Consider the following 11,908-nt stretch of genomic DNA (forward strand, 5'->3'; position numbering starts at 1 on the left):
TGTCTACCTGCCAACCTACACCACGACTGAGAATAGATGGCGGCAAGGGGGTAGCACTGGCATATCTTGATGCCGCAATAAAGCCACCAGTCGACTGCATTTCCATTGAGAAAAAGTGAAGATAAAAGTGTATAACCAACCAAATAATCAGAATTCATGAAAGTACAGATTAAAGATATATATTCAGTTCCTCCACAAAGGATGCATCAGATACATATCCAAGTAGAGGCATTAAAATGAGCATGTTAGGCTAAGCTTTAAAAAAGGAAAAACTTTTTGTTTCCAGTAAAATAAGTTACTTATTTCAAAAGTAAGTGTCAATTTAGTGTTACATTTATTTCCAACTTTGAGGAGACTTTTGAAACATTTGTCTAGTATATCGCACATATGGTTCGAGTGTGTATACGGCATGAAGGAGCAGTACTAGTTCAAGGGGGGAGAATGAATGAAACAAAGGAATATAAAGAGGAGAAGATGATAAGAAAGAACCAAAATGAGAGAGGAAAAAATCAAACAACGCAGTTATCATCACACAGAAAGAGACGAAAGCACACCTCCACAAGAGCAACAAACGCAGCCATCATCATGGCAAAGGCTTCGCCAGCATCAAAGGAAGGCCCTCCCCATTGAAATGGGTATGGAACTCTTATCCTGCATATGCAACTCCAAAATCCATTAGAACTGTCATAGCCAATTTCTCGTTATGTGAAAAAAAGTCACATTCTCAGTGTATTTAGTATATGGAATAATTTACTTTTGACTTAGCAAAAACCCTACTAGATTTGTTACATCAACTAAAATATAAGGCACACTGGACTGATGGTATCACCACACTCATTTCACAGTGGCATCATCAAACGAGCTGGACGATTCATGTGAATGGAGAAGTGAGGATCTATTTTTATCAACTTCTTTGTGTCATGTTTTATTTTTATTCTGAGTCGTTCATCTCCACCCAGCTGAAGATCTGTCTGTTTGTTTGTTCTCTATCCTAATAAAATGCCCCTAATTCTGTATACATCTATAATGATAACAGAACAGGTGGAAATTCATTAATGGCATGTTTGATAACATAGATTAGATAGTACCGAACAATTTTAAGGACGAAAATAGAAGGCCAAATTTGTTCTATCCAGTTCAATCTAATACTTATGAAACACGCTAAATGAAGGGTTAAGGTTCACAAAGCACAAAAACCTCAGAGCAATTGTTAAAATGTTTCTTTTTTGGAATAAATAAATAATAGGTCATGTAAGAAAAGGCATGCAAGTTTATTGAGAAGTCAAGAAAGCGAGCAGTAAGAGAAGCGAAAATATTTTTCGCATACATAATGACAAATGTTAGGCCAGCCCCAGTCCCCCTACCTCAATAGCCCTAGATGGAGCAGATCCACACGAATGATGCCCATAAAAGAATCAAACATTTAATGTCAAATAGAGAAATAAATAAGCAATATTTTGAGTATGGAAGCATCTTAAATTGTCCTAAAGAACGGTTCTTGTCAGTACATTATTAGGTTGACAAGGTATATTGAAACCAATTCAATGATTACCATAATTAAGGGGGAAAGAGCAGCTTACCATGGAGCCCCTTTAATAAGTCCAGCGCGATCAGCCCTGCAGCTTGCTTGGGTCTTTGGCGCCTTGTTGTCATAGGCCCCACCGACAGTAAGTAGATATGCATAAATCCACACAATTACTACCGAGAATATCACAGCAAAACGGTCAAAGATATGCTTTCCTCGGTGTACAAGGTGGGCCAAATACTGCAATAACCGGCAAATGAATTCCATCATGTTAGTTGGAATCATGTTGCATAAGATGGGACAGATACTGCAATGATACGCAAAATTAATTCTATCTTGATTACTGTGATTCCACAATTGCATGAAGCATAAGTTACTCTCAACTTTAAAGGGCTAGATATTAATGAGGTGGTCTTTTTTAAGTAATCAAAGTGCAATTAAGAATGTTACCTGAGAACAGAAAATTAGAATGATAAGCTGCGGCAATCCAATTTCAACACATTTGGCAACCTAACAACCATGGGAAAAAAACAAATGAAGGTCAATTGTTTAACAAACAAGGATAGGAAAACGTACAGAGAAAATGCACATATATGGGTGAAGGGTGCAGAGAGAGAGAGAGAAAGCGAGAAAGACTTATTCATACCCCAGGAAAACCGAACTCATAGAGCCCAAAACCAGCAAGAGCAACCAAGGGAACAGCCGAAAGTGGAGTCAGAAACCTGTATTGCATAAAAAATGACCGACTCTTATTAACTGAAAAGTGAGAACTGCTTACAATTGGTAACTACAAGAAAGTTGGGGGGTTTTATGTGTTAATTGCCACGATATGGTACAAACATCTTGTTGAGTATAAATGTCTAGCAAAGGCAAGCGCACGATTGCATTCTCCGTACTCTTTTCCCGCTATTATCTCTTCCCTATTTATGTGTCTTTTTTAAGTCCCTCCCCTAGGACGAGGACGAGCTTGTCCTCATGTCTCTTAGTCTTTCGTTGAATACAGGGGAACTCCTAAGTCAGCTAGGTGTGAGGCTGTAACAACACTTTTAGACAGAAAACACTTTCAGAAAAAAAGACCAAAGTAGGGTTGCACCCTAAATTCTATGAATTTAAAACGCATTTGTAACTTAAACAAGTTGAGCTACTCACAGCTCAGATATTTGTGCTTGCTACAAAAAAGGAAACAAGTTTCACTTGAAAATGTCCAAAAAAATATTACTCCCTCTGTCACATAAAGATAGGCTTGGTTTCCTTTTTCGTGTGTCTATCTCTCAAATTATAGGCCACTTTCCTAGTTGAAAATATAGATGGTTTTATGGTTTTCTGATATTCCCCTATTTAATGTGCCATGTTATCAACAAGCATGAACTGCTCTTATTTAAATCATTATTTAATGTAGAGGTATAATATAAAAAATGTAAGAAAAGTTTATATTTCCAACTATATTAACTATATTTTCATAATATGTGTGAAAATGGAAGCAAGCCTATTTTCTTGGGATGGAGAGAGCAATAAAAGATTGCCAAACTGTCTGCAAACAAAAAGTGCATTAGATGATGGCACATATAAGTCCAATCCAGTTAGATCACTAACAACAATATAAGAACATCCCAATCTTTTTAGTTTAAAATTTAGTAGCATATATGTTAATCCCATAACATAAAACAAACCTAGTGATGTTACGCCAAAGACCGCTGAAACCTAGGACTATTTGAATAGTCGAGGCAACAATAAGTGCACCCTGGGTGGCTCGCATTATCTTCTTGAATCTCTGCATGGGAATTAAAAGATCTAGCACATATTACAACCAAGATTTCAACAAGAATAACTTTATGTGTGTTGCTTTCTTGTTAAATTGTTCTCGTCAGTCGTCATAATAGCATCAAGTAAACTGAGGTAGTAGTATATGACAAATCTTCAACAGAGCTTTGTGTGACAAAAATGGAACATGTTTGATAAATAATCTGAAACTTCTTAGCCTCGCCAAAAATTAAAACAGCAAAATTTATTAGTTTTAGCATATGGCTAGAATGACACTAGAATAAATTATATATAAAACTACAGAGTTCTAAGTTTATGTATGACAATCAGTCAATTACTAGTCCACAAAGCTCAATGCCACATATAACAAGAAGATGCAATGGGAATAAGGTTTGGATCACAAACCGATATAGGGTCTGGATCACTCCATCGACCAGACAAGATAATTGATATCGTGGGCGCCACAAAGGTGTATGACCCTCCAATCACGACAGGTAATCGGGTCCCAAAGCATGTCTGCAGCAAGGTGTTAACACCAGCAACAAAGAGCAAAGTCTGAATAACTTTTGCTTTCTCCTCCTATAAGAAAGGCAAGTGTGTAACTTCGGTTATCTGGAGAATACCAAATTAGCCGAGTTGGAATTAGAAAAAATTTAACTGAATATTAACAATTTAATGGCTTACATTTCCTCCACCCATTTGAGGAACCAGAGCAGTAGGTATGATAACAGTTGTGCCGAGCATCACCAAGTAATGTTGAAACCCTAGAAGGATGGCCTCGGCTGCAAAAAAAAGAAAAAAAGGACTTTAGATTGTCAAATAATCAGTCAAAACCCATTGAATACACAGGGAAGATGCAATTCAACTTCAATTATACACACATACACAAATTACAAAAGTTTTCCATAATCTTCAACAAACCTAAAGAGCAGCTCCATGTAACTAAAGAACAGACACATCTCTTTAGTTAATACCAATCTCGAAGAAATAGTGGATCCCGAATTAGCCAAGGTAAGCATATTTAAAGAATTTGACACCATATACAATCATGATACATACAAAATGCACATGACATTACTTTCCATTTCCCAACAGACTTCGACTGATACATGCAGGAAATAGGCAAATTCGGCAGCCTTTTAATCAATAGCTCATGTATCAAGTTCTTTTTTTATTACTTTATTCAGACAATAACAAGTTGACTTACAAGTATATACACGTTAAGGATTAACAGAAGCAATAGATTTAAACAACCTGGCTGAGCTCAAAATCGCTAAGACTTTCTACCTAAACTACTAAAGTATTAGACAAAAAGAAAATAAGTATATACACTTCGAATAAAAAAAAATGAAGATCAAAAACAAAATGCGCTTCCAGCTCACCAAAAAGAGAGAGAGGAGGGGTGGGGGGAAGAATCAAGAACAACATGGTTCGAGGGATCCAAAACCACTTTATACCAAAACCAAAAAGATCAACAAAAAGAATATACTAGATTGTGTAGAAATATTAACAAAAAGACAAGACTGACGCCATGGAGGAGGACTGTTAATGCAGTAGGAAATATTTGAAAGCTGATCCTTCGATGGATGTGGCGCTGGCTCATCTGCCTTCGGAGCTCCACCGCCTGCCATTAATTTATCTTTTTTCTCTCTCTAGAAAAATGTTAGGAAAAAAATGTATCCAAGATTTTTCACTGAACGTCTTGTATAATCAACCTGAAAAAAAAAACCCAGATCAGAAATCTTTCACAAAATGACAGCAGAAATGGAAGAAGAACTGCAACTTTATGAAAATCCCCTAAAGGCTCGATAAAAAGCTCACAAATCACTAATAAACGAACAACACGACAACAAAAAAAACAAGCATTTACTTTGTTACACATCACACAACCCAACTTTTGCATCAAAAGTTCATCAAAAGTAAAGAAAGCAAAATGTGGGGGTAGGGGGGGTCTGAAGGGGATGAAGCCAGGAAAATGAAACGACAACGGCAAGGGTTGAATATGTGTCTGTATGTGCGCGTTAATTAAGCGTAATTATTGTAAGAAAACTATAACAAAACCCCACATAAAAAAGCAAAAAATGGAAAAGATAAAATGCTACCAGATTGTCAAATGAGAAGCTTTTCAACCAGCAAAAATCAAGTGGAGCTGGAAAAGTGAGCTGAGTTCTAGCAAAAAGGTGAAAGGAGAGAGAAAGAGAATGCAAAAGTAATTACTTTCATAGAGATGGCAATGTCAGTTTTTGTCCAAAAGGAAGGAAAATGAAATCCTGAATACAGCGTGGAAAAGTGTGAGCGAGCAAGATAACATAAAGGGAAAATGGTATTATTGCTCCTCAATGTTTTAAAAGAAGCAAAATGGCTCCTAAAATTTGGGATTAATTTTACCAATGTCACTGAGCTCTACACCAAATTTAACTTTGACCACTGAACTTCAATAACTGATTCACTTACGCTGCTATGTTTTCATTGTTTAAACTTTTAATATATTGCTTATTGTCTTGAACATTCTGTGATTGAGGTATAACTAAACAAAATTAGAATTCTAAAATAATTTTTAAAAGTCAATGATGAAAATTATACAAATTAAAGTTTAGGACTCAAAATAAAATGAAGTGTAAAATTCGGTGGCGAATGATAAGATTAATTAATAACAATTTATTATTAAGGGTCCGTTTGATATATGGCCCCCGTTTGGTATCTTTTTTTTTTTCAAAATGCATTTTTTTCTTTATTCTTTTCAGCCACACATTCTTTGTTAAAATAATATTACACGTAAATTAAAAAAATTTCCTTATTTTTCAACCACACACTTCTCATCAAGTTACTATTCTAAAATGTATTTTTACATAAAAATGGCTATCAAACATCCCATGATTTTTTTCCATGGAATTCCATTTTCCAATTTTATGGTGTTTGATAGGGTTTTATTTTCATGGAATTATATTTTCTTGCTTGTCTTGGGAATTGATCTTTTCTTGGTTTTTAAGGAAAGCCAATTCTCACCAAAAATGGTGAGAATTGGAATTCCATGTTACCGTAGCATTTTGTTTATTTATTTATTTTTTTTTGTTGGTAATGAAAACAAATCCTAAGATTTATTGTAAAAAATATTTCCTTTTAATAAATAATTTTTATGTAAAATAAAGTCAAATGAACACCTAAAGATAGATGATTTTGTTGAATTTTTTATTTTTTATTTTTTGATTTTGGCAATGGAAACAAATTTCATTCCCAATGCAAGTAAATTTTATCCCTTTAATTGACAATTTTCATATAAAACAAAGTCAAACGGACATAAAAAAATACTTTAATTTAAACATTTTCCACGTGAAAAATTATACCAATCAAATGCAATAATTTAAAATTCCCAGAAAAACAATTTTTCATCAATTCAATTTCGTGGAATTCGTTTTCTTTTCACCCAAATTTCACATTTACAATCAAACGGACTTTTATTGTAGACTCAATCATGAATAACAAAGGTCGTCAGTTGAGCTTGGATTAACGTTCAAAATTATTGAGTGAATTTTATTTTTTTATCGATCGCAAGTGATAATTTAATGACGATCTATAAACCGTGTTATTGTAAACTCGCTTTGCAATAATAATGAAAAGATTTGGGATTGATGTGCTATTGGTACAATAGGTTAGGAACCGATAATACAATTTTCACCAATCATAACCATAAAAAATGATCCAATTTTTTGACTTGTTGCAATTTAGGAGACATTTTTCTCTCTCTTATGTATTGAAATTTAAAATAGATAATATTATTTGAGGAATCTTTGACACAAAGAAAATAATTAAAATTTTGTTTGTTTCCCATATGCAATATCATGAAAACAAGGTATATCATGAAAAAGGAAATTACAGCTTGAGTTTACAAATATAGGGGTGTTTGATATTGATTTTTCACCCCAAAAAATCAATTGTTTCACCGTTATTTCACTATTTAAGTCATATTTTTTTACCATTTCTCTCGTGGGTAAGATCAAATTTTCCCCTCAATGATCGAAAAATCAATTCTCAAAATCACTACCAAACAAGTCCTATTAATGCCTTTGCAACATTCTATTCTACATCTAAATTTTTAGACCATGTTTGGCCTAGCCGGGAGAAAAAGTAAAATTACATAGCTTATTTTTCAAAGTAATTTACTATCAAAATAAGTAATTTACTTACTTTTATTTTTTCTAATTAAAAATTATTTATTTTGAAACTAATTTTTTTTTAAATTTCGCACTTGAGATGTTGACTTGATTTTTTATAAAACCTTTTGAAACATAACACAATTATTACTGAATGCTAGTGATACTTGAAGCCCGTTTCGTCTACTTCCGTTTGATAAAAGAAGTTCAAGGAGTTAATTTAAGATGTCAACTTATCTTTAGTACCATATTAAGGTCCCGTTTGATCCTTATTTTTATCAAAATACATTTTTTTCTTTCTTCTTTTTAACCACACATTCTTCACTAAAATAATATTACACGTAAATCAAATATTTTTCCTTATTTTTCATCCACACATTTTCCATCAATCTACTATTCTAAAATTTATTTTTCTTAAAAATGGGTGCCAAACACCCCCTAAATTGACTCCGCTAGAGTTTAAATTATTAGAGAAAAGAATGTTTACAGTATTATTAAATGATGAAAGACGGGTTTGCCCTTTAAAAGTTTGACTTTTTGATTGATTATTAAAAGTTAAAAATGTTTTAAAGTCATGAAAATGAATGTGAAACGATCTTAATTAATAAATAGTTAGATTGTAGGATAATTTATGGGATCATATGAGGATGAAACGACTATTTGCCCTCGAAAAGTGAAATAATTTTCATTTAAGTATTAACAAATTGTGCGTCATGTGCGGGATGTTCAACAACCTTAATTACTAAAGAAATAAATTGGATTGACCAACTGATAAAAGTATTGTGCTTACATTCAAAAAGAATATTAGGATGCTCGAAAGAAGGATATTATAAATTAAGGACACCAACAAAGTTAGAGCATGTTTGGCTAACTATATAAGGTGTCGATGTAGTTAAAAATAAGTAATTTATTCATTTTAACGGTAAATCAAAGAAGAAGTTATTCAGAGTCCTGACAGAAAAGGAAAATAACTTAAAATAAGAATAAGTTACCCTAAAAATATTTATTTGCGCTTAGCCAATTGATCATACAGACTCCTCATCTTAGTATTTTACCCTTTTTTTAATTTTAACTAAAAGTTGTAGTGTTACTAATTAATTAAATTTTATTCGAAGCTCTAAACAAAATTAAGAACTGATTGAAACATTTAAGAATTCGCTTGTTTTGAATGGCTTCTAATTGAACTAGAAAGCATATGTAATGAAACTACAATTTTCCCTTCCACCGCAGCTAATAAAGAGTGATGATTTATTCAACTCTAACGATCAATTTATTTTTTTTTGTTGGTAATGAAAACAAATCCTAAGATTTATTGTAAAAAATATTTCCTTTTAATAAATAATTTTTATGTAAAATAAAGTCAAATGAACACCTAAAGATAGATGATTTTGTTGAATTTTTTATTTTTTATTTTTTGATTTTGGCAATGGAAACAAATTTCATTCCCAATGCAAGTAAATTTTATCCCTTTAATTGACAATTTTCATATAAAACAAAGTCAAACGGACATAAAAAAATACTTTAATTTAAACATTTTCCACGTGAAAAATTATACCAATCAAATGCAATAATTTAAAATTCCCAGAAAAACAATTTTTCATCAATTCAATTTCGTGGAATTCGTTTTCTTTTCACCCAAATTTCACATTTACAATCAAACGGACTTTTATTGTAGACTCAATCATGAATAACAAAGGTCGTCAGTTGAGCTTGGATTAACGTTCAAAATTATTGAGTGAATTTTATTTTTTTATCGATCGCAAGTGATAATTTAATGACGATCTATAAACCGTGTTATTGTAAACTCGCTTTGCAATAATAATGAAAAGATTTGGGATTGATGTGCTATTGGTACAATAGGTTAGGAACCGATAATACAATTTTCACCAATCATAACCATAAAAAATGGTCCAATTTTTTGACTTGTTGCAATTTAGGAGACATTTTTCTCTCTCTTATGTATTGAAATTTAAAATAGATAATATTATTTGAGGAATCTTTGACACAAAGAAAATAATTAAAATTTTGTTTGTTTCCCATATGCAATATCATGAAAACAAGGTATATCATGAAAAAGGAAATTACAGCTTGAGTTTACAAATATAGGGGTGTTTGATATTGATTTTTCACCCCAAAAAATCAATTGTTTCACCGTTATTTCACTATTTAAGTCATATTTTTTTACCATTTCTCTCGTGGGTAAGATCAAATTTTCCCCTCAATGATCGAAAAATCAATTCTCAAAATCACTACCAAACAAGCCCTATTAATGCCTTTGCAACATTCTATTCTACATCTAAATTTTTAGACCATGTTTGGCCTAGCCGGGAGAAAAAGTAAAATTACATAGCTTATTTTTCAAATTAATTTACTATCAAAATAAGTAATTTACTTACTTTTATTTTTTCTAATTAAAAATTATTTATTTTGAAACTAATTATTTTTTAAATTTCGCACTTGAGATGTTTACTTGATTTTTTATAAAACCTTTTGAAACATAACACAATTATTACTGAATGCTAGTGATACTTGAAGCCCGTTTCGTCTACTTCCGTTTGATAAAAGAAGTTCAAGGAGTTAATTTAAGATGTCAACTTATATTATTTGAGGAATCTTTGACACAAAGAAAATAATTAAAATTTTGTTTGTTTCCCATATGCAATATCATGAAAACAAGGTATATCATGAAAAAGGAAATTACAGCTTGAGTTTACAAATATAGGGGTGTTTGATATTGATTTTTCACCCCAAAAAATCAATTGTTTCACCGTTATTTCACTATTTAAGTCATATTTTTTTACCATTTCTCTCGTGGGTAAGATCAAATTTTCCCCTCAATGATCGAAAAATCAATTCTCAAAATCACTACCAAACAAGCCCTATTAATGCCTTTGCAACATTCTATTCTACATCTAAATTTTTAGACCATGTTTGGCCTAGCCGGGAGAAAAAGTAAAATTACATAGCTTATTTTTCAAAGTAATTTACTATCAAAATAAGTAATTTACTTACTTTTATTTTTTCTAATTAAAAATTATTTATTTTGAAACTAATTTTTTTTTAAATTTCGCACTTGAGATGTTGACTTGATTTTTTATAAAACCTTTTGAAACATAACACAATTATTACTGAATGCTAGTGATACTTGAAGCCCGTTTCGTCTACTTCCGTTTGATAAAAGAAGTTCAAGGAGTTAATTTAAGATGTCAACTTATCTTTAGTACCATATTAAGGTCCCGTTTGATCCTTATTTTTATCAAAATACATTTTTTTCTTTCTTCTTTTTAACCACACATTCGTCACTAAAATAATATTACACGTAAATCAAATATTTTTCCTTATTTTTCATCCACACATTTTCCATCAATCTACTATTCTAAAATTTATTTTCCTTAAAAATGGGTGCCAAACACTCCCTAAATTGACTCAGCTAGAGTTTAAATTATTAGAGAAAAGAATGTTTACAGTATTATTAAATGATGAAAGACGGGTTTGCCCTTTAAAAGTTTGACTTTTTGATTGATTATTAAAAGTTAAAAATGTTTTAAAGTCATGAAAATGAATGTGAAACGATCTTAATTAATAAATAGTTAGATTGTAGGATAATTTATGGGATCATATGAGGATGAAACGACTATTTGCCCTCGAAAAGTGAAATAATTTTCATTTAAGTATTAACAAATTGTGCGTCATGTGCGGGATGTTCAACAACCTTAATTACTAAAGAAATAAATTGGATTGACCAACTGATAAAAGTATTGTGCTTACATTCAAAAAGAATATTAGGATGCTCGAAAGAAGGATATTATAAATTAAGGACACCAACAAAGTTAGAGCATGTTTGGCTAACTATATAAGGTGTCGATGTAGTTAAAAATAAGTAATTTATTCATTTTAACGGTAAATCAAAGAAGAAGTTATTCAGAGTCCTGACAGAAAAGGAAAATAACTTAAAATAAGAATAAGTTACCCTAAAAATATTTATTTGCGCTTAGCCAATTGATCATACAGACTCCTCATCTTAGTATTTTACCCTTTTTTTAATTTTAACTAAAAGTTGTAGTGTTACTAATTAATTAAATTTTATTCGAAGCTCTAAACAAAATTAAGAACTGATTGAAACATTTAAGAATTCGCTTGTTTTGAATGGCTTCTAATTGAACTAGAAAGCATATGTAATGAAACTACAATTTTCCCTTCCACCGCAGCTAATAAAGAGTGATGATTTATTCAACTCTAACGATCAACTGAGAAAGCCAATTACTATTCAAGTATAATTTCTAGTGTTTATCCTTTATCAATTAACTTGCTTGTCAAATCACCTCGAAACTCCTAACGGGACATTCTATCTTCCTCTGAACTCTTTCTTCAAGTCAATATGAGTATTTTGCTTGACAAGATAATGTCTTGTTACAAACAATATTCTAAAAGGTGCGTATTGGCGGAGCCTATGTGTGTTGTGCGGCAGAAA

The 11,908-nt window shown here is 31.7% G+C and overlaps 1 protein-coding gene across 3 annotated transcripts in view; it reads right to left on the minus strand.

Annotated features, from left to right (window-relative positions):
• The window catches only part of LOC111405283 (nucleobase-ascorbate transporter 6-like), a 14,765-nt gene extending 9,240 nt beyond the window's left edge, over nucleotides 1–5,525 (minus strand). Inside the window, exons 1-10 of one of the 3 annotated variants that reach the window (XM_023034094.1) lie at nucleotides 5,504–5,525; nucleotides 4,815–5,001; nucleotides 3,971–4,068; nucleotides 3,692–3,865; nucleotides 3,196–3,296; nucleotides 2,172–2,247; nucleotides 1,976–2,035; nucleotides 1,581–1,765; nucleotides 555–651; nucleotides 8–94 (exon numbers count right to left, since the gene is read on the minus strand). In XM_023034094.1, coding sequence (XP_022889862.1) covers nucleotides 8–94; nucleotides 555–651; nucleotides 1,581–1,765; nucleotides 1,976–2,035; nucleotides 2,172–2,247; nucleotides 3,196–3,296; nucleotides 3,692–3,865; nucleotides 3,971–4,068; nucleotides 4,815–4,917 — 981 coding nt within the window. In that variant the 5' untranslated portion in view covers nucleotides 4,918–5,001; nucleotides 5,504–5,525. The other 2 variants (XM_023034092.1, XM_023034093.1) reach the window with 2 other exon arrangements.
• Nucleotides 5,526–11,908: the final 6,383 nt, after the last annotated feature.

The sequence above is a fragment of the Olea europaea genome, chromosome 12, assembly GCF_002742605.1.
Source record: "Olea europaea var. sylvestris chromosome 12, O_europaea_v1, whole genome shotgun sequence".
Classification (NCBI taxonomy): Eukaryota; Viridiplantae; Streptophyta; class Magnoliopsida; order Lamiales; family Oleaceae; genus Olea; species Olea europaea.